Source organism: Poecilia reticulata, chromosome 19 (genome assembly GCF_904066995.2).
Source record: "Poecilia reticulata chromosome 19, P_reticulata-male-v2, whole genome shotgun sequence".
Lineage (NCBI taxonomy): Eukaryota > Metazoa > Chordata > Actinopteri > Cyprinodontiformes > Poeciliidae > Poecilia > Poecilia reticulata.
The window spans coordinates 21,464,775-21,488,616 of NC_088848.1; the positions used below are offsets into that span (position 1 = coordinate 21,464,775).

Here is a 23,842-nt window from a genome sequence, read left to right on the forward strand (position 1 = left end):
TACTCGAGGGCCGGCATCCTGCATGTTTTATTTCTCTTTCTGGTGGTAGTAAGAACCTTTTCAGCATGTCAATGTTCTTCTTAGGTCTCTAATGAGTCATCATTTGATCCAGGTGAGTTAAACCAGGGAGAGAACTAAAACATGCAGGATGCCGGCCGTCGAGGACCCACTTTGGAAACCATTGATCTATTCTGATGGTTATCTAGCTAGCTAAAGAGCTAGCACTATCTATCTCACTAGTAGGATGGATGGATGGACACTTTGAACCACTTGAAAGGCCACTATCTCTACAGCACCATTTATTCTTACATAGAACCAATTAGAGATTTTGTCTACAAAAAGAAAAAAAGTGACTGACAATAAGTCAATAAGCCTTAGTGTTTTACTCAGTTACCCTTTAACAGATAAAGAGGCAATTTCTCTTCGTTCTAGCTATCAACCTAAGAGAATAGGAAAATGCATCAGAAATCATCTTGGCGTTGTGGTTCAAGCCCTAAGTAGGCAAATCATTTCCAACATTTTACACAACCTCTCAAAAGGATGGGGTCTTTGGAAAAGTGGTCTCTTCTTTGTCAGGGAAACATTTCTGTTTGGTCAACTGTTGCCAGACTAGGAACAATTTAGAGGCGTCCACAGACTGTCTCCTTTATCTTTATGTCCAAAGCCACCCTGATCTCCACCGTTCTGCTTTCTGAGGGTCAATAAAAGCCCACAAAGAGTCCCAAAAACTGACAGGGCTGTAAACAATGATTCACTGTGGGATCTTGTAACTGGAGACTTGATGGAAGAAAGATGGAGACACATACAGGCCATTCAGAGATCTGGCATAGAGAGTGAAAAAGTAGATGAAGGGAAAAAAGTAATCTTCTCATAATGTTTCAAACAGGTTCAACTAAGTATTTAGTTAGCAAGCTAAATGTTTATCTTCGAAATATTTAGTGCTGAGCTAAATATTCAGTTTACAGACTAAACATATAGCTTCAAAATAAATATTTAGATAGCAAGCTAAGTATTTAGTTAATATGCTAATTTACATGACGCTAACTGGAAGTGTACTCCCAAAATAAAAGGTAGGTCTTGCGAATTGTATAACGCCATCTGGCATTACTGCTTCAGTTGTTGCTCATGTTGTTTTTTTTAGGGTTGTCCTAACATTGGGTTTGAGTTTAATAAAACTAATTGGGTCAAATCGGAGATATTTTTGCACACCAAACCAGCCCTCCTCCTCCTGCCTGTGAGTTCCAAAATAACAGTTCTGACTGAGGTCTGCGCCCGCTGTCCTGCACAGCTGGAAGTGTAATATGCTCACAGACGATCTCAAACACACACACACACACACGCACACACACACCACCTCCCTGCTCTCCTTTCCTGCTCAGGAAGCTACATTTCCCACTTCTCTGACTAGAACGCATGTGTGTGTATGTGTGTCCTCACACACGCCAGCACGTCTGTTTTTGTCTGCTTCGCGTGCGCGACGCAGACAAATGTGCTTTTACTGTCTGGGAGGAGAGTGGGAGGGAAGGAAGGAGGTTCTGAGTGGAAACAGAGCGTCCAGTGTTTCATATTTCACCTCCCAGTTGAAGGGAGAGAAAAAAAAAGAGAGAAAAAGAAGAGAAGGAGGAGGAAACCTGGGGACAATTTTCTTGAGGCGCATTTAACTTGGAGTTTATGGAGGCTGCAGTTGTGGAAAATGAAGATCTCCTCTCTGGTCTTTGCTCTGCTAACCCGAGCATTGTTTGGAGGTAGGAATATGTTGGTCTTTTCCCCTCAACTTCTGCTGGAGTTAACATGGTGAAGGTTTTTAGACTAACTTTGAAGACAACAGAGAATCAGAGATGATGTAGAGCTGGATTTTGGCCAATAATTAGGGGATGACTACTGGACCCATATTCAGAAAATGAGAAGGGATTCTAGAGTAAAGATTCATGTTGTGGGATTGTTCAAAAAGGTTTTCCTTTCTCATTAATTTAAAATAGCTTCAGGGTTCCATTGAAACGGCAAAGACGTTTCTCTGTGATTGCATCTCGTTATTCTGACGGGCACTGATTGTTTCCTGACTTGTTTTTAATGCATTAGGGTTAAGATTACTCCTAACCCTAATGAGACTAGGATTAACCCTACTCCCTTTGTCGTTAGGGTGCTTTTGTGGCACTAATGGCCTTTATTTGCAGTATTTAGACAGGAAAAAGGCAGAAACAGAAGAAGAAAGACATGCAGCAAAGTTTCCCAGGTTGGTGAATTGAACCCCAAGCGGCTCTGTTGAGGTCCAAGAGCCTGTGTCTATGGGGCACCTGCTCTACCCCTACACTACGTGGTTTGAGGAACTGCTTACATCAGCACAAGTATGCATGTTATAAATATTCCCATTCAACACGCAATAGGAAGGGTTGTTCCTCATTTTCTGAACCCGTGTTTGTTGTCATGAGTACCAAAAATAACCCCATCGTCAGAGGGAAAAGGGAAGGTGACGTTCCATCTGGTCCTGGGACCAGATCTGCGGACGTGAACATTTTGGGGTTTTATTTAATCTGATAAACCAAGACAAAACAGCACAAAATTGGGAAGTGGACAGTAAATTATTGATGGTATCTGAAAATATTTGGAGATTATAAAACTGCAAATCTTTCCGTTTACGTCTCTACCAACTAGGTACATCTAGAGAGTTAAATTCCTGCCTGTTTTCCTTTGGAAAATGGCTCAACCCTCAGTTGGATTGGATGGAGATGTTCCGTGAGCGTTCACTTTCATGCTTGGCCACAGATTTGTGCAGACTGAGGATACGTTCACACAGAAAATCTCGATTCTCATTTTCAATTTTTTTTTGCTGAAATCTTATCATTTTGCATAGTTGCTCATGCTGCTAATTGAATACGACTGCAATCAGACATCTGTGTGAACAATTTAAAGCCCCAAAGTGGCCTGCAATCAGAGAAGAAAAACATAGACGTCACGGCAGCGCACTGTTTATGGAAGTAATAATGGATGCATCCATTTATGGGTTGATTTAAAGTTTATTCAGAAATGGGAGCCAACAGGTTTGTCACACAATAATAAGATTAAGGAAGCTAATAAAAAGAAAGCACAACTAATAGCAACAGCGTTTCATGGAGCATTGACTGCAACTTCTGTACCAAAGTCTGATTGGATGTGTAGTCGGAGTAAAGAGTGGTGAGATTGGGATGTGATTCACTTCGATCACAGAGACTTCTTTTATATGATCATATCATATAATTTATATGATTATTACTTTCATTTATTGTTTATGTCTGGATTTGGTTCAGTATTATAATGTCATGTCATGCCAAGGATGTAGAAGTTGGATAAAATGCGACATGACCGTTCAGACTGCAGATGCTTTGAAAACAATCGCATCCAATTTAGCAACATATAAGAAGAGGCTTATATCGGAATCAGTTATAGGGGGAAAGATCGGAATTAGACCATTCAGACTTCAGTTTATGATTATAACTTTGGACATGGGCAAAAAAGTTTGACCTAAATCACAAAATTTTTTGATTTGGGTCATATTTGCTTTCCGCATGAACGCAGCTTAAAACTGCATTTCACCCAGGACACCATCCCTATGGAGAAACATAGTGATGGAAGAATGATGTGAGATTTTTTTTTTGTTTCAGCAGGGCCAAAGAAACTGGACAGAGATCATGGAGCTAAACGCAAGAAATAAGACCAGTCAAAGGCTTGAAAAGTCTTGAGACTAGGGCAGAAGTTGACACCAAATGTACTCAGATGTAACTCAAATGTAACTTCATCCTCAGATTTCTGCTTGGCCATCAACGCCACCATCACTCCGTCGCCCTTCACGGTTGCCCAGGAGGGTCAGAACATCACACTGACCTGCGTCGTCTCCCAGAGACGGCGAAACACAGCCCTACCTGTCGTCAAATGGACCTTCTTGCCGGCAGGCGCTGATCGACCTGAGGACGAACTCCTGATTGCCCGGGTCAACATGCGGAAAGCTCGCTTCTATGGGAACTACACCAAGAGTTTCCCCTGGCCAAAGTTCAAGCTGACGGTGGTGAAGCAGGGGAAGATCTTTGAGCTGCTCGTCCAGAAGGTGTCCGAGGAAGACAGAGGACTCTACATGTGCCGGGTGCAGGAGTTCAAGAAGCACCAGGACCGCTGGAAGGCCTCGACCAACTACACCGCCGCTACTGAGCTCAGAGGTAAGGGGCCTTGACTTTTCTTTTCCTCGTTTTGGGAATTAATTGGAATCATATGGTTCTGTGTTAAATGTCTCATAGCCCAGAAGAGTGGCAGAAAGAACTCGCAAATTTAATAGCTATTTGTTTCACAAACCAACTTTTGCGTCTTCAGAAGCTGCAGTTTCTGACCACAAGTAGGTGATGTAATTTGTGTGGCTGTGATTCCAGGGAGCAAAAAGCACGATTCTGCTTTTTATTTGGGAGGGGGAAATGTCAACAGTTAGGAGCAGGCCTGGAGATAAAAGGAATCCTGCATGTCACCAAGCTGCAGCTCAGGCTGAGTAACTGATCCTGGAAAATGAGCAAAGTGTCTGAGGTTTTTCAATGCCAAGAACTGGCAGGAGAGACTTTAACACGGTGGGATGGAGACTTTAACATGCTGCATCATCTTCTGGCTCAAAGATGATGCAGAAAAATTCAAAAGTTCTTCTTTTGCACTTTTAACGATGCGTTTGAGTCAGTCTTTTACCTCCAGTGGAGAATTCACATGACAACTCCACTGAGTTTCAAAAGCAAGAAATTGGTTCACTTGTTTGAATTTGTCCTGGGTTTTTAGACAACCCACAACAACTTTCCCTAACATTTGGACCAATGTCTCTTTGCAAGTTACACCTCAACCTTGTGCTTTGTGTTTCCATCGAAGTGCTGTTTGTTCACTCTGACGTTTTATCACGTGTCACTTGTGATGTAGAGCCTCCTATTGAGGCTGTTTGCTTTGACTTTTTCCAATCCTTTTCCTGAAAACTCTAAATAAGGTAATTAACAAATTGAGGCATTTTCTGTATTGACATTTGCCTTACAAGGGTTTTAAAATATGCTTTAGCTCTGTCAGTTTGCACAGGTCCAGCTGTAATTAATTCTTCATTCAGTTCCTTTAAAACTGCTTACAGCTGCTTTTGAAAGAAACGTCTCTGGACCCTTGGATAGCTATAGACCTATGTACAAGGTTTCAAACCTTTCTATGTCTTTAAAAATGATTGACCTCATTTTAAGATTCCAGTTTGGTTTTAGAGCAAACCACAGCACAGTGATAGCATTACTGAGAGTAATAAATCATTTGCTCTGATTCTGGTAAATCCTCGGGTTTAGGGTTGGGTTGGGCTTTCTGGTATAATCTTAAGGTTTTACTTCCAGTTGTACAACAGATCTTACAGTGTGGTTGATGGCAATCTCTTGTCCTAAACCAAGATGGACCTTGGAGTACCTCAGTGTTTCGATCTTGGACCTCTCCTGTTTTCTTTAGGCATGTTTATCCTTGGGAGGCATCATCCGGCTGCATATTGTCTATTTTCATTCTTGATGATGATACACATCTCTTTTCATTCCAGAGACACTTTTAAAAGATTTCATGTGCTGTATTCTTGCTGCTAAATGACTGTTAATGGTGTGACTGGACCAGCAATTTTTCTTTATTTTTAAGTGCAGAAACAAACATGTAGGTTTGCTTCACTTCCTTAAAACAAAAAGCTCAAAGCCAACCAAATATTTATGCCATTAAATTAAAGTAGTCTTTATAATTCAGATATTTTTGCTGAACTTTTAATTCTGACAAAAACAAGTAATTTAAAAATATCTCCCCATGTACTGTTGCTCTTGTCCCACCACTCCCTGTTGGTTGGTTCGTTGGGCCCACTAATGCTTTGGAAATTATAATATGACTTGATTCTCATAACTTAATTTTTGTTAGTATGGCCCCAGTACTCTAAATAGGCCTAATAAAAAAGACAAAAAAAAACAGTTATAAGAAAAACTATATCAACATTTTTAGTCAGCTCAGTTCCTGACTAAAATAGTTAATTTGATACCATTTTAACTAATAAAATGCTGGTGAAGACAAAAAGCAGACGCAGCTCTGTCTGACGATAGGTGAAACAAAACAGAACGACAACGCTCCAAAGGTGTGTAATAATAGTAATTTGGTCTTCTGCATTCTGTTCCAATGTGTAATGTTTGGCCTGAAGCAATAAAATGTGCTATAACTTATTTTCTTTTTGTCCCGCCTCTGCATTAACTAGATTGTTCTCATGGCACACCTCAAACATGTGACTAATGGTCCTCAGATTATCCTCTATCCCTCTTTTTACTCTGTAATTGTATAGTTGTGCTTTATTTTCTAAAGCCACATTCCAAGCTACTGACACATACCTGTGATTTTATGTTGTTTAAACAAAATCTTTGGTGGTTTCAGAAAAGCTGAAAACTCCAGCTGCTGTTTAACAGAAGAAAACTCTACTCATTTTTAAAATGTAGTTCTTCAACAGTCTGGCATTAAATTTGAGGGCCACTGAGTATTTTATGCTTTGAACACCACTACTTGACTCTAAATGTACACTTTTCCTATGGGGTTTCTCTGATGCTGCAATCATAGTCCTTGATGATAAAACAAATGTAACACATAAAACAAACCGTGAGGATTAGTGTCCCTCTAACTAAGTGAAGTCATTGGCTATACTTTTACTTCAGTATATGTGCACTTCCATTAACCATACAACTGTGCAATTTGAATTTATCAAAATAAAATAGTTTAATGGAAACACATAAATTTAGAAAAATCTAACATTTTTGGATAAAATGTTTTGTGCTAGGATTATGTAGTTTTTCAGCTGTATGAAAATACATGTCGTAAAACTACGACATACAAACATTTATTGCTGAGCTGGACTTTTTCAAAGCAAACCTCTATTTCAATAAGCTTTCTACTGAGGTTAAGAGATTGAATCACTATGAAGGGTTATGCCTCATAACCTAAAATGTAAACATCCCAAATCTTTATGTCTACCAGTGTTTTATTCTCACCCGCTACGAGTTCCTCTACATGTTTTACTTCTTAGCTGTTATATTCAGCCGAGGCGGCTATGGATCACAGCAGATGCACATTACCCCTAAGAGATGTTGCCAGTGGCCTTAATGTGGAGTTTCTCTCTCAAAGTTGAGTATAAAAAGAAAATTCAAAATGCAGAAACAGAACAGAGATGGTTGTAGGGAGAAAGGTAAAGCTTGAACAGTCCACAGGCGAGCCGCCTTATGTGTGTGTCCTGACACACTGTGGTTAAGGAAGTGGGAAGTTATTTCAGTCCAAGGAAGCACTGCTCTATTATGGCTTGAGTAATAATAAAAATGCTTACTCCACTATATTTCCATGACCCCAACAATTTAGACACCAGAGCCATTAGCACAATGTGTGTCAATAGGAAACAACCCGAACAGGCTGTGTTCTCTGTAGGCCAGTCCAAGCTGAGTACCGTACGTAGATCCCATGTGAAAACACAACCACAGCCTTTAGAAAGCCGCTGAGAGCTGCACATTCTTTGGGAGTCTTACAGATAAAACGGGAGGAAGAGTTGGTGGGCTTCATTTCCACTCTCCACTTTCTGAGCCCCTTTTTGTTCAAGTTGAGAGATTTTTCAGCAAGGCTAGTAGAAACAGTGTGAGAGATCTTTGGCTGCGTTTACGGCTTCAGCAAATTGTATTCTTTCCAGAGGTTTGTCCAATTTAACAGGGTATTTTCATACCTGATAGTTTGGTCGGCTCAGTTTGATTAGGGACCGAAGTGCAATGTCATCTGCATATAATCTAATATTTAAAAGCTCTTTTTCATCGTAAAACAATGACTTACAGTGACTTTGGCAAATCAATGTTTGAAAAATCTTTTTTTCCTCTGTGGTACAGCAGGGGTGAAAATTTCATCCCATTATTTATGCAAAGCACTGAAAGCAGTGATATAACTCAGCCAGACATTCAGCAGTTTAACAGCTCCCCTGGGACTTTTAACCCCCAGCAGCATAGCTCATGCTTTAGATGACTCTCGCAAGAATACTGGAGATTAGATGTGCATACATGTGTGTGACATCAAACTAATTGGATTCTTATGGTGGGAGAACATTAGGTGACCAGGTGGTTTTACAATCAGGCACATTCACTGAACCCCCAGCGACAACTTTCTACGATAATAAACAGCTCATCAAGAGGTCAGGAGGTTTGCTTCAAGCCTTCGATAATAGCCTCCACCTGGGATAAGTAACAGATATTAGAGATTTCTTTACGCGTTTCTCTGCTCTTTTGAACAGTTATGGTTTTTGGTTTAGATACAGTATCAGAATCATGAATGTCTTATTAATTCTGAACTTTTAAAAAAATGTATTTTAGTGTTTGAGATTGGAACAACCAGATAGCACAGCACATAACTTTTAATGCACTTTGGATTTTGTCTTAGCTACACAGGAATAAATCTATAAACTTATAATTAAATTATAGACATAAGCTCCAACTAATGTTTTGGTGAGTGTTGACAGCACCTCTATTAGTCATCTACAAGTTTCTGCCACAATTTCGACTGGCCTGCTTAGTACATTTAACAAAAGTCATATACATGGTTGGCTTTGGTCCCACTTTAAAGTATAGTCCACATGTTTTCAAGCTTTTCAGGTAGCAAAATCAGTTTTTATATGTTTGTTATAGTTCAATCAACATTTTTTTTTTATTTTGAAGTACCCCATTAGAAAAGGTTGATGGAAATGGCTAAATTCTAAATAATAAAGAAAAGTTTTTACACTTGCCTGATATGGTTTTTGGCTTTTGTGGAAAAAGTCAATGTGTAAAAGAGAGATGGAAATGCATTTGCAGTTTGAATGTTGTGGACTGTCCCATCCTCTGGTGGGTCTGTGCCTTACCAGAAGCACGAAACTAGAAAACAGGCCAGACCTCTACTTTATGTTTTCTCATTTTTTTTGCGACATTTTAGAAATTTGCTCAAAATTTGCATGAACAGTGGATGGGAACAAAGCTACTGTCCAGTTTGATGGTTCACAATGTGGGATTGTTTTACTGCCATGGCAGTGGTGTGATGCAGAGTGAAATCGTGAAAATGGAGGACTATCTCCAAACTCTTTCAGTTGGACACCGAGCCCCAAAACATGAGCCCCCAAAACAGAGTAATAAATCAAACAGGCTAACACTAGGCTTCAAGAAAGACCTCAGTGGAAAACTGTTATGAAATACATATGTTACATGTGTTACATATGCGTCAAGTTGTGTATGCTCTAAAATCCTAATATAGCAGTAAAAGTTCCCAAAACTCTGAGAAAAACACCACAAGTGAAACTACCTTAAACCCTCATCAGACCTGTAAAAAAGTTTCAGGGATCCAAATTTACCTTACATCTTAAAAAGCAGATTAGATGGGAAAGCAATAAATATGCGAGACATGCATCAAAACTGACAACAGGAAGTCAGTGGATGGAGCAGTAAAGGCTTTGTTAACAGTTTGTCTTCTCATTCATTTACAGTCATCAACAGTACAGCAGATCGGAGCAGTGATGATCCATCACAGAGGTTCATTATGCAGTCCTGTTCATGTCTGCGTGCCGATGTTTACTGGCTTTGTTGGCCCACAGAAAGGAGCCACAAGTCTAAAACACAGAGTGCAGCTGAACACAACTCTGGCTTTTGTATTCAAACAGAACGTGAAAGAATCCCTCCACTGTGGCCTTTTGGCTTTGTCAGCCATTTGTTGAAAAAAAGATATTTTTCAAGATGAGAGGAAAACAGTTTCAAGGCACACAAGCGCTGCAGATTTAGGAGATCGGCCATTACTCTGACGCACTGCAGCTGCGCTGACTGAGCCACGGAGAACCACTGGCAAAAACGTAACCCTGATTTAGTTTGTAGACAATTTACTATGAAGGAATTATGGATATTTCTACCAGCTTAGCTGCTATTTAGGAGAAAATAATCAGTGAGAGAAACATAATAGTGTGCAGACTACTAAAGGTGTAATAGTACAAATATGTATGGGACATTTTCAGAATAGCCCATTTGGTTTTAGAGGCATGTTGTCTTAATGTTCATGTGTAGAACTAAGAGCTATTAAACACCAAAACAAACTTGAGTTTACTCCCAACTATCACTAAATTCTGCTACTTAAAGAAAGTTACTTTTTCTTTTCAGCTACTGTGACAATGAAGAAAGAAAGAACCTTCTCTTTAACACTTAACTGAAACAGCTTGAAACTGAATGTAAACACCACTGGTGTTAGAGGAATCAATCAATCAAATTTTATTTGTAAAGCACATTTCAGCAGCAAGGCATTTCAAAGTGCTTTACATAACTAAAATAAAAAATAAAAACAGAATAAACAGTGAGAAAGAGAGATTTTGAAAAAGATTAAAAAAGATAAAAAGATAAAAACATTAAAAACATCGATCCACGTGAGGACTTGCCCTTATGGGGTCTCCTCGAACAGAGTTTTAGAAGAGCGACATCTTGCAAGGATTCTCAAACCTAAGACATTAAAACCCACCTGTTTAGAGTTGCTTATGGCTTATCAGCCATAAGCAAGTTGCTTATGGCTTATCAGCCATAAGCAACTCTAAACAGGTGGGTTTTAAGTTGAGATTTAAAGACACCCAGTGTTTCAGCTGTTTTGCAGTTTTCTGGAAGTTTGTTCCAAATCTGTGGTGCATAGAAACTGAATGCTGCTTCTCCTCATTTGGTTCTGGTTCTGGGGATGCAGAGCAGAACCAGAAGATCTGAGGGGTCTAGACGGTTGGTACAGCAATAACAAATCTTGAATGTATTGTGGTGCTAAACCGTTCAGTGATTTATAAACTAACAACAGTATTTTAAAGTATATTCTCTGAGCTACAGGGAGCCAGTGTAGGGACTTTAAAACTGGTGTTATGTGCTCTATCTTCCTGGTTTTAGTGAGAACCCGAGCAGCAGCGTTCTGGATCAGCTGCAGCTGTTTGATTGATTTATTAGTCAGACCTGTGAAGACGCTGTTGCAGTAATCAATGCGGCTAAAGATAAACGCATGGATGAGTTTCTCTAGATCGCGCTGAGACATCAGTCCTCTAATCCTAGAGATGTTCTTCAGGTGATAGAAGGCCGACTTTGTGACTGTCTTAATGTGGCTCTGAAGGTTCAGGTCAGAGTCCATCACCAGGTTTCGAGCCTGATCGCTGAGGAAGGTTAGCTGAGGTCCAAATCCTGCTACAGCATTTAGCTAGCTTAAAATGCTACACAGCTGCAGACATGTGGGCAGGATTCCCACTCAAGAGGGAAGTCCCCAACAGCTGGACATTCACGGTGAGTCCAGGAAACACTCAAACATTGGGTGTACTAAAACGACTTCAGAGTGATGACAACATTTAGTATTGTCAAATATTCTATATCACATAAGGGTGACGGAGGCTCGGGAGGTAGGAGTTCCTCCTGTACGTCCTCAAATCCCGGCTCCATCCATCTCAGTCATTGTGTTGTTGGGTAACCCGCCTTGCCTGCAGCTGGTGGTCAAAGCGTCGGTCAGTCTGGCCCAGGACAGCTGTGGCTACAACGTACCTCACCCCCATCGGCGTGTGAATGACTGTATTACGACACGCTTTAGAGTCTTTGTTTTCAATTCTCTAAGGATAATCACTTATGGACACTTTTTTTTTATAGCATTTTATCCAGTCCAAACTAAATCTCCAGTCAGTTCTTTACAAGCCACTCTTTGCTGTTCTAAAACTTAGCATGTTCAAACTATTTCTAGAAATCTGAAAAATACTTTGCTTGCCATTGAAAACATGTTGTAAACATACCGACCCATTACAATGTTAAAACCGTGGTGTGTCCCGAACTGGGAAATTTAGTACGGTCGTATTCAATAAATTAGAATATACATCCTGATGAGTTTCACGTCAGATTAGAAGTACTTTAAGTAGCAGATAGTACCTTAAGCAGGTATTAACATTTCATTAAGCCCACATTTCTGTTTTTAGAAACAGATTTTCTATGGGTATAAATTTTAAGCATGTTTTTATTAACCAATGAGAAACTCGTCATAATTAAAGGTTTTCATCTGTGTGTAATTAGTCTACATAATGTGTTTCAATTACTGATAAAATGTATAAAATGGACTTCAGATATTCTCAAAAAAGAGGGTCTATAAAGTAGGAAGTGGTTTTCCTTAATACAATGAAATAAACACATTTTTAATGAAGTTATCTTTAAAATTATTATTTTTTTTATCTGAAACATGTAAATGTACCAAAAAAACAAACAAACGCAAAAACAAAAGAAATCCGTAGAGGTTGGGAGGACAATGTGAGCCGTCATTAATGTCACTTGGGAAAACGACATTACTATTTCTCCAGACGGACTTTTCCTGCTCACGTCCACCTCATGATGTCGTGCCGTCTTGGTAACGTGTCGGCCACGAGGTTTGGTTCGTCAGTCTGCCAGCTGGCCTGTGAGAAAGTCTCCAGTAGGCGAGATGGCGAGCCAGCCCGTCGTCAGCTGCTGGTGGTTGTGGGTATTTCGAGATGTACTAGTGGGTGTCACTTCACAAGCTTCCTGCCACTAGCTTGACAACAGTACCACCATGTTAAGACTCCTGTGGTTGGATGGGGTGGAGGAATGAGCGAGTGCGTGTGCGTGTGTGTGTGTGTGTGCGTGTGTGTGTGTGTGTGTGCGTGCGTGTGTGCGTGCGTGTGTGTGTGTGTGTGTGCAGAGGGGAGGAGAGGGAACTTCACTTTGAGCATGGGAAACATATTAGGAAGAAGAGGATCACCAGTGGCTTTTTATTTGAAATGTTCGGGGTGTAAATAAGACTTAGAGTGACTTGAAGTTAGCAGACTCAATAATAATAGTCAGCCAATTAGATAGTCATTGATTTCTCGTTTCCCGTCTCATGGCTGCAGTAATTTAAGCCTTAAACCAAATGTGTCCAAAACTGAACGTACTCAGAGTCCACTGGTTTCAACATTTTTCTCAAAAATTCTGAAGTAAATTTATATTGAATTTGTTTGACCTAAAATCAAAGACAAAAAAATATTTTAATGAAATGAACATACCTACTGTTGAAGAATTTGGATCTCTCATTACATAGTACTGCTGAATATACCATTCTGGTATATTCCATTCTGGAATGTACCATTCTGGTATATTCAGATTGGTATCTGAATATATCGATCTGAAAATATACCAATTCACAATAATCAGTTACTAAAAGTTTTCTAATTTTTCTGGATGGATTGTTTGCTACTTTTTTCTTGGGCTTAGCAACAACAACTGGATATGGGTCACTCTTTCTGAAAAAATACTTTCTGTATTTAGCAAAGTTGAACTCAAACAGTCCAGGACTGTTTGAGTAAAAATAGCTGAAAATGAGTGACATATGTGTCAAACTTAAAATGTTTCTTTAAAATTGGTCGGCAGGCTGTAAACATTTGCATGGTTCTTGGACTTGGTCAGGGGCCAAACAAAATATTTCTAAAGGCAATAGAAAATATGTGACATAAAGATCACCCAAGTCTTTAAAGGGGGTAACATTTTACTCAAATAAATAATTTAAAAAGTTCAAAAATGGCAGCTAGCTTGAAAAATGGCATCCTAAAATTCAAGCGGCCAAAGGGAAATATGAAAAACATGCAACATCAGGTATAAGCATTCAGTTTTTTATGCTCATATCCAGACATGATGGGGGGCGGGGATCTGAAAAGTGAAATAAGACATGAATGTGAAACATTTAGATGCTTTTACACAAGGGAGGAGGTCAGCTTTGGCTCCATGTCTTCCTACAGTTAGCTCTATTTAAAGAACAAGCCTATGTGTAATCAAGCTGCAAAAAAAAAAAGAGGAAAAAAAAAGCCACAGTGATGACTACAGACCTCACGTGTTTCTATTCTCTCCCCTCTTTCTGTGCAGTGCATGTTCTACCGACCACCGAGACCAAAGAAAGCCTGTGGAGTTTGTTTGAAGGTGAGTTGTAGTATTTTTAGCAGATGTGTCCACGTCTGTGGAGAACATGAGCAGGCGAAAATATCCCAGTCTGAAGGAGCAGCTCAGAATAACTGCATTATTTTCTTTACTTTGTTTTGCCTGTAGTTAACGAACATGATGTTTTTTGAACCAATGTGTGTGTGTGTGTGTGTGTGTGTTTCAGATGTGTACCTGTGTGCAGTGCTGATCTGCTCGGTGGGTCTGCTGTGCATGTGCATGTTCACTGTGACCATAACCTGCCAGTTCATACAGAGGAAGCAGAGGCTAAAAGGTCAGCAACACTTCTTTTTGTTTCATATTTTGCGGGTTATTTAATGTGATATACCAACATAAGATATCGTGAAATGGAAGGAAAAGGATCCGTGTTTTCCAAATGCTTTCAGCCCCTTTTACTTCAATACTCTTAGATAAAATGCAGTGCAAAAAATTACCTTCAGAATTCACCTCATTAGTAAAGAAGTTCCACTTCATAATCTCTAAAGTGAATATTCGCAGATGTTCTCCGTCCCACGTGACCGAGCTTGAAGCATTCTGCAAAAGAGAAATTTCTACCTCGAAACATATCTTTACACATTTCTTTGTTAAAAAGCTAAATAAAAAAAAAACATGTATGCTTTTCCTTTTACATCTTAATTTATGCAGTCAATAAGATAAATTCTTAATGAAATAGATTGTACTTTTAAGGAAATAACATTTATTCAGTTCTCTTCCTGTTCTCCTGCTAATGTTAAAACTAAAATCTGTTATATTTTTGCAGATCAGTACCACTTGGTTAAAAGCCCTCAGAACAGGTAGGATTCCTTGTTTTTTTTTTTTGTTTTGTTTGTTTTTTACACTTCACTTTCTTTCAGAACTCCTCTCTTGTTAAAAATGAAAACCAACTGAAAAAAACAAACTAAACTACGCTATTTACTTGGTTTCACTCCAGCTCAGGAGAGACAGTCACCAGCGTAGTCAGTGTTTCTCCTGCTCTTCCTAAGAAGGAGAGGAGATACAGAAAGAAAAGGAGCAGGAGCCACCAGGAGGAGAAACCACCAGAGATACCAGCTAAAGGTAAACACAAACATGTGGTGCTTTAACAAGAACAGAAGCAAGTTTGGAAGAATATATCACCCTCAACACAGAAGTACATCAGAATTTAGCTCTGAAAAATTTAGGGGAAGCTAAGTGCATTGAATGATTTTAAAGTTAGCAACAATGCTAAGCGCTAAATGGAAAATGAGCTACATGTCGAACTTCATCAAACTGAGAGTTTATAAAAACAGTCAAGGGTGGCAAAATTTAGCCCTAAAAAAAATTTGCGGAATCTAAGTGTGCAAAACAAAACATTAGCTTCGCTGTTAGCACAACAGTGAATTAGTGGAAGTGTGTCCACCATTGATCAACAGCAGAACATTCAGCTTTCCACAGAACTCATCTGGATTTTGTCCTTGCAGCTCCCATCGAAGACAAAACTCGCAAACCCAAACTATTAAAACCTCAACCAAGGAAAGTAGTTCTGGTGAGTTTGTGCTTTCAGTTCCTAATCTTGTTTTTAAGTTGTTTTTTTTAAATCCAACATGTTTGGAGGAGAGCTTTATATGGTCAATCTAGGTGTAAAACATTCAGTCACACAGTCCACATGCTATGAAAAGAGACCAACATGGAGTTTAAGGTGTGGAAGATGAATGTGAGAATTTCCCATAAAATGTGTGATGATGTGGTTTTTTGATTATATATGTTTTAAAGTGCTTTTAAACCCAGAACTCCTGGTTGGTGGCAGCTGCAGAGAGCATGTTCACATTTACCCAACCCAAAAAAGTTATGCACTTAGTAAATCTACACCATCTTTAGCCCTTTAATTAGCCTAATTAAGTTTTTTATAATGGATTTTTTTCTTCTTCTCATGCTTCCTCGTCCCACCGCTGACTCCCCTCTCCTCCGTCATTATGTTTTCCTCCGCCCTTGCCTCACCGCCATCTCATCCCCAGCCCAGGATAGTGGAGGAGAATCTGACATATGCGGAGCTGGATCTGGTGAAGCCGATCCCAGAGGCGAAAGCATCTCGGAGCGGGACTGTGTACGCTCAGATACTGTTTGAGGAGCAGCAGCTTTGAGACGGAACACAAACCACTAAAAAACCTGTGCCTTGTATAAAAACTGTTGTCTATTTATGCTCTGTTTTTGTGCTGTTTTGTAAAGAATGGTTTGCGGTGGAGATAAGTGGGTATTTTTTTAGATACGACAAACTTCTACATGTGGTTTTGTAGATATTTTGTATACCTTCTTCATATGATAGCAACATACAATGTGACATTTTTTTGCTTTCTTTCGTTTGTTTTATACCGGAGTATTTGTATTTAATGTGGTGAAGTCCTGTGTACCCCAAACTAACATGGTAGACGACTTAAGCTTAAGAAACTTTAAATTTACTGGAATCTGCGAAAGTATACACTTTGGAGATACTTCTGAAAAGCTACAATAAAATGAACTGGCATTAATCTGAAATCCCCAAAATCCAGATTATGCAGCCTAGAATCAACAGGCCCAGGCCACATTCCCTCGCATCAACCACCTTGTCTCCACTACCTGGACTAAGATGAACCAGTCTCCTTAACCTATGGGAGCCTCATCCATGGATGTGGTCTGAGATTCATCAAAACCAATGAACTGAAATTACTCTGACCCATTCCATGAGAAGACAAGGCCTTTGACAAGAATGCTCACTGGATTACCAAAACCCCTCCACCGTGTCAAGCTGATGATTCCTTGGATGTTTCAGATGAGAGACAGTTCCTCTGAGTTTGAGACCATTGGAAAGGGATTGTTCCGTCCATTCTTCAAGTAGAGGAGTTCCAAGTATTTTGCCGTCTTGTTCTGAAGGATGGAGGAAGCAATGGAGTCTTGTATGTGGTTATGTTAATTTCTTGTGCTGAAGAAAAAATAAGTTCACAATTTAGTGGCCCATCAATGTTCCGACTCTTACCAACAGCCATGAGACACGGAGCAAGGAAACAATCGACTGGGCCAGGTTTGCCCTTGGACATGATGGGAAGAGTGTCACCATCCAGAGTGAAGCATCAAAAGGAGTGAGTTGAAGTGGGGGATCTTTTTGCCATATTGAAATTTTTTCATTTTGGAAAACTGCAATGGAAACATTTCTTTTTGCATCACACAATAATCACATGATCAAAAACTGGATGTTGCTGCTGGCACAAACCAAGAAGAAGATGGCAGGAAGTAGTGGGAGGATGATGGCGCGGCATGTTTTTTGATGACCCATCAACATGTTGTTCATCACATGAACAACATGTACAAGTTGTTCACGTGACTTATAATTGCATAACAGAAACAACACAATTGCAGAATTTTATTTTATTTTTTACATTACTGGAATGTTGACAACGTTTTGCTCATGTTTGTAATGGAAATGCATCTAGTGAATGAAGTAAACATTTCTGAATGAGTGACAAAATTACTGACATATGTCATCATGATTGTGAACTAATCCATTCTCAAACATCATTTCCTTCTAATGTGTCCACAGCGATATTCCCCCTCTAAGCATCTGGGTTCAGTCTGTTTCTGTTTGTCCCCCAGCAATTTATTTTGACCACAGAGTTGAGACAAACCAGTAATTAGCCCCCCGTTTCCCCCCATGGGCAAGTATGCGAGACCATGCAGGCACTTTCATCTGGCGCCAATGTCAACTCAACGGGCTGTTCATGGCACACACACACATTTATACACTCATGAGAGATGGGACTGGGGTTACACTAAAGTGGATACAAGAAAAAGCACACCTGATTGTTGAGGTAATGCGCATGAATTTTGAATTCTGTTTGGTATGAATGTCTGTTTAATTCGAATCTCGGTGAGGGGGTTTTGCTGATCAAGAGCAAGAAGTCACAACATGTCCTACAAATCTGTGCAACTCCTGTTTTTCCACTTTCCATCGCTGTGTGTGTGTGAAAACAATTGGATCCTCTCTATTTTCCACTCAGTGATCTTTTGGACTCAAGAATGAGAAAAACAAAAGGGGAAGCATTTTTAAACGGTGAACTTGAAACCCAGACGCAGAGGCACCCGATCCTTCCCTCCCCTCAAGACTTTCACTATCTTCCCTGGACTTGTCCACACAGCTGGAGCTCTGCTGCCTGCATACTGAGGCTCTTAAAAGAGTTTATCTCAAAAGGGAAGTTTCGGCTCATTTCCTGTCAACAAACGTGAACTGAACCAGCATATGACTGTTTACCAGTTTAACTTCATATAAAGCCACCGAATAGACGGTACTGGCTAACTAAAGACTGATGTCAAAACCATCAGTTAATAAAATTAAGAAAGCAGAGTTGCATGACTGTGCATAACAAATGGGACACACTGTTCTCTGGGTGTTTGTAGGAAAAAGCTTGTTGTTGAGTTGAGTGTTTTTCCCAATGTTTGTATTCTCTCTGTATAAAATAAGTGACATTTTGGTGGATAGTAGAAATGTCTTAAAAATGCCTTTAGACTGTGAAAAGTAAAGTTCCTTCCAAACCACATTGTCCATAATGGGCGTCTACTAACCAGAACCATGTGTGTGAACTGTGCCTCTGTGCCACCTATTGCTTTTCACTCTCTCTGCCCTCCGCTGACCTTGGCACTGGTCCACATTCCTGCATTTAGGCTTGTGCCTTTTTGTATTTTTTTTCTTGGACCAACGTGTATAAAGAAGTGAAATAAATAGACTATAAAGGTGAATTCAAGTAAAACTTTGTAGGAGAAGCGTTTTGGGTAATTTTTTCATAGTTTCATGTATGTTGATGTTGGTTGGTGAAGGTAAAATGTCTCCCAACTTTGGAGAGAAATATCCTAGTTCCAGACAAAAAGTAGTCAGTATCACTTAATACAAAATAAATCATCTTCAAATATTGCTAAAACATAAAAGTGATACAATTCTTAAGTAATTATAATAATTTATATATAGCGACTACATGTGATCAAAAAACACAGTTTTTTTTTTTGTTTGATTAATGACGCCACGGAATCTTCAGTCGGTTCACTTCAAAGAGCCGTTTAAATTACTCTTTTTTTAATGTACATTTTAAGAAGTCATTTTATCCCTGATAGTCTCATGTTTTTTGTGGGTGAAGTTCACACACAAAAAAAGAATAATTCATATTAAATAAAAAAAAAAAAATGATGTCAGAGGAAAGACACAACCTATTGTTAAATCCAAAGAGGTTGTGTGTGTGTGTGTGTGTGTGTGTGCGTGTGTGTCTCGTGTACGTCCTCCTTCCGGTCCATAAAAACACAGCATGTAGTAAACACTTTGTCTATGTCCAACGGTTCCTGTGTGGTCACGATAATCCATAGCTACACTGACTTCGGAGCTAAAACAAAAATCAAATGAAAGGCCTTGGGAGGGGAAGATCACAGGACGGAGGAGTAAAATCACCGACTCACTGTCCAGCAGTCGGCCGGTCTTGGCTGAGTCTCTTCCTCCTGGTTCCTGTCTGAGTACGAGGGCCCACCAATCCCCCCAAACCCAATCTGCTTCCAACTACAAGACAAAGCAGCCAGCTGACCGTGCCGGCTTCACGAGTTCACAAACATTTTTCATTGTCCTCCAAGTCCGGCCGGTTTAAAAATACACTCCAAGTCAGTTGGCCTATAAATTTGCAGAGCTGTGCTTGTTTTGCCAAGAGCCCAGTTAAAGAGAAGGAAAAAAGGAGAAATACTGTAGATATTTTCATCTCTGTGACAGCAAAGAACATACAGTCCTGTGAAAAAGCACTCCTTTTTACTCTATAAGAGAAAAAACATTCTTGTGATTTTTTTTTTTATTACCACTACCTAAATGTGTCAGATCATCAAACAAATCTAATTATCAGACAAAGTTGAGCTGTGTTTCCATCGACCGTAAAATTGCACAAACTGGAGTTATGAAAATAAATCTGCTTAATTGAAACATGGCAAATAAAAAAAAAAAAAAAAAACGTTTTTCCATCAGAAGTTCTGGCTGTATCAAAACTAGTTTATTTCACAAAACAGCAAATGAAACACTTTCTGCATCACACGAGTCATGTGATCAACAACCAGATATTACTACAGGCGGAGAAGACGACAGGAAATGGTAGGAGGATTATGGCCAGGCATGATTTTTAAAGACATATTGCAAAAACGGGTTAATTCATGTGTGATTTTTATTACATTTCTTATTTAGCAGAAATAAGAAATGCAATTTCACAATTGTGAAATTGTGTTTCTTCAACATTAATGGAATATTCACCAAGTTTAACCACATTGCAGCTACTGAGGAGTTTTGTTCTGCCTCGTGTTTGTTGTCGTTTATGGATGATAAAGCAAAGAAGCTCAAGAATAGAACCCTGACCATCCTGCATGTAAGGAACTGAAATTTAATTTACAGATTTTTTTTGTCCCATTGAACAAATAGAAATAATAAATGGTTTTCCTTAACTCCATTTATAATTCTGACTCTTTGATTTTCGCATTGCGTCAACCTGTCAGCGCTTAAAACTCCAACCCAACAGTTTGACTTGAAGAGACATTTAGAAAAGGTTTCTCAGAGCCCTGGCAAACATTACGTCCAGTCTACAATAGGCTTGCCCAAGTGAAATGTGAAGGAAAAAATATACAAAACCAAAAGGAGCCCTTTGATTTTGTCGCGCTAAAACAAAGGCAACACAGCAGCCACACAGTTTAGAAAAAAGGAAATCCTTTAAATAAACACAGGACTGGCTCTGCCCCCACGGTGCCAGCTTTCCAAAACATGTCCTACAGTCTGTCACTTATCTCTGCTTCTCTAGTTTTCAATTAGATGGTTTGAAGAATAATGAAGAAGGAAAAGTACAGTGTCTGTCCAAAGTGTACACACCGCTGTTAAAATGGTGGCTTTTTGAGGTAGGGCTGCAATAAATAATTCCTTGCCTTTAATGAGACATTTATTCTGCATAATTAATTGGAAAAGGAAACGTTTGGGGGTATAAAACTTAAAAAGCTACAATCTGAAGTGTGTCTGTTACTACCCAATAGTAAGTCCCGCCTACTCCTCACAACCCTTCGGACTCACTACTGCCCAGTTCTCTGTCTAACAGGTCCGGAAAATCCCCAGAAACTCGGGTCTTACCCTAGCGATAGTTTGTGGAGAATTATCTGTTTAAACTGGAGTCGGAAAGGACTCGTCTAGCTCTGACTACCTTCGATCCAGAAGTTATGACCTTTTACAGTTGGGGGGCAATCCGCTGAGTAGCCCTCACAGCGACATAACCCCTACAACCACTCCTGTTAACGGTAGCTCCTCTCCTAAAATAACGGCACTTGTTAACGGCTAGATTAAATTTAGTGACTTAGAGTTAAGTCCCAAGGTCATTATTTTAGTTTTGGCTAAAAGCAACCTATAAAACATTTCTACTTTTTCCTCCCAGAATCAAACTTCATAGCTATTTCACAACCATCAAAGAACTTTAAGGTGACTCATTAATTGAATGTCCACAACATCTTTTAGATTTTCTTAAATGCTAATTATTTTATTAGTAAGGCAATTTTGCAAGGGTCAGTACAGCTTCATTCACTAGCAGAAATAATCAAATAAGTAAAATCAATAATCTAGCCTATCTTTCCCTAATGCTGACACTGAGAACTAAAAAAGGGAAACTTTGAGAGAGACGGACAGAGTTTGGCATTCCTCTGCTTCTACCCAACGCTCTCTAAAATCATCGCAGCCGACTTGGAAAAGGGACGGAGGTCTTTTAAAGATAAAGAGTCTGCACGTTTAATGGAAAGCGTGAGTCTTCTCTCCGCTTCTCTTCATTAAAGAGGACCTTGCTCCGGCTGGACAAGGACTCTGTCCAAGGACATCTAACAGATTACAGCTGCCGAGAACAAGGACCATCAGGTATGAGTCGACCTGCTTTCCCCAAAAGCCTCGCTCAGTGAATTTAGTGAAATAGGTTAGGGATAAGAACAAGGATAGGATGTGAATGATCCTAGTTGATTTCATCATAACTTTATTTCTTTTATAACTCTTGGGAATTTAATCGGTTGTCATATGCCCCTGCTAAAGCTTGCTTAATAAAATTATAATCCTAAAAATTCTAATGAGAATTGTGAACAGTGAGTTTAATTGTGTCAGTCTTAATTATTGTTGGTTCTCCTAATTGTGGTAAAGTTAACATACATGATTCTAGAGAATGGATGGCTTTGTGTTTTCCTCTGGTGAGTGTTAAAATAATGACCCTGGGACTTAAATCTAAGTCACTAAATTTAATCTAGCCGTTAACAAGTGCCGTTATTTTAGGAGAGGAGCTACCGTTAACAGGAGTGGTTGTAGGGGTTATGTCGCTGTGAGGGCTACTCAGCGGATTGCTCTTCAACTGCAAAGGGTCATAACTTCTGGATCGAAGGTAGTCAGAGCTAGACGAGTCCTTTCCGACTCCAGTTTAAACAGATAATTCTCCACAAACTATCTCTAGGGTAAGACTCGAGTTTCTGGGGGTTTTCCGGACCTGTTAGACAGAGAACTGGGCAGTAGTGAGTCCAAAGAGTTGTGAGGAGTGGGCGGGACTTACTATTGGGTATTAACAGACAAGTGTTCACACCTTTGAACGAAATCAGTTGGAAGTACTCTGTGGTTCAGTTTCAGCATTTCCTCAGCAGAGGTCTGTCTGCATCACACATATCGACTCCATAACACTTCCCCACTCTGCTTGAAAAGGACCAGTCCAACATCGTCATCAACCAATAATCTTATTTTGAATGTGAGCAAATCACATTCAAAATAATGTGATTATTTCGAATCACAAAGGGTTTGACCCTTTTAAAAAAAGGGGTCAAACCCTACTTTCAACACAGGAGAAGAAGCGGAGGTAGGGGTGCACCGACTGCAGTTTTCCGGCCGATCGGTATCAGTTGATACAAATTTTTTTTTGCCTTAAATGTTACTAAATATAGCAAGAAAGTCGCTGAGTTGGCAACATTGGGGTGACTATTGTTAATTCTATAACATGACCTGGTGGGCCGGTATTTCAGTCAAACCTCTCTCACGGGAGAGCCGAAGAGGACAGCGGCAGATTTTTAGACCGCTTACTTCACATACAACTACCGGCCGATTGGTGCACCCCTAGTTGGAGGTGTATAAATACCTTGTGGTTCAACTGGGCAACAGACTGGATTGGAGACTCAGACAAGCCGTCTACAAAAAAAGAAAGAGCAGGATGTACTTCTCGAGGAAGCCAAGATATTTTAGTGTTTCCAGCAAGATGCTGCATACCTTCGAGAATTCTTGGTTCACACTGCAAAATTTTAAAATTGACTGATTTTCCAAACCAAAGACACCACACATATAAACATTTTTAGGAGTTTTGTTCATAATATAAGAATTAAATGTTACCCCCTTATGATTGTACAACAAATCCTAACGGATGGGGAATTAAAAGTTATCAAAATCTTCAGTTTTTGAGCATGTTTAGGGGGCGTGACCAAGCCCCATAAACTGCATGAAACTTTCACATACAACAGCCGAGTTGCACAAACTTGCCATGAGTCATCCAGGTTGGATGAGCGACGATCCCATGTGGTTATATTCTGAAGTCACCTACAGAGCCAAAGTAAACAGAAGTTAGTATTCTGTTTATCCTCACTAATAATATGGCTTTTTAGAGTTATTTTTTTTTCCACTGTGTGACTGCCAGCTGTGCTTGTGCTTTTTCTATTAAAAACACTATGACAGTTCCAATTTATGGCTTGGATGGCCATCTTTTTTTCATTTTACTATTTTGTTTGACTTTGTGCAACATAATCAACTTTTATTCCACAACTGTAATGTTTTAACCATTTCTCCTTTTTTGTAACATTTTAAATGATAATGCTGTTTA

The 23,842-nt window shown here is 39.5% G+C and overlaps 1 protein-coding gene and 1 long non-coding RNA gene across 2 annotated transcripts in view; one reads left to right on the forward strand and one right to left on the reverse strand.

Moving 5' to 3' along the window:
- Positions 1-23,842, reverse strand: part of LOC108167289 (uncharacterized) — a 98,923-nt gene that overhangs the window by 52,531 nt on the left and 22,550 nt on the right. The window lies entirely within an intron of this gene.
- On the forward strand, positions 1,525-18,731 carry vstm4b (V-set and transmembrane domain containing 4b). Its single transcript, XM_008437939.3, has 8 exons — positions 1,525-1,745; positions 3,780-4,187; positions 13,914-13,967; positions 14,152-14,259; positions 14,746-14,779; positions 14,917-15,041; positions 15,425-15,489; positions 15,959-18,731. The coding sequence occupies exons 1-8, from the start codon at positions 1,694-1,696 to the stop codon at positions 16,082-16,084; spliced, it is 972 nt and encodes a 323-aa protein (XP_008436161.1). The 5' UTR covers positions 1,525-1,693; the 3' UTR covers positions 16,085-18,731.

Excerpts from the sequence above, each read along its gene's own strand:
- vstm4b (XM_008437939.3), top strand. The coding sequence starts at position 1,694 with ATGAAGATCTCCTCTCTGGTCTTTGCTCTGCTAACCCGAGCATTGTTT. Across the intron at positions 1,746-3,779 it reads AACCCGAGCATTGTTTGGAG|ATTTCTGCTTGGCCATCAAC; the intron begins GTAGGAATATGT and ends CTTCATCCTCAG. Across the intron at positions 15,042-15,424 it reads ACCAGAGATACCAGCTAAAG|CTCCCATCGAAGACAAAACT; the intron begins GTAAACACAAAC and ends TTGTCCTTGCAG.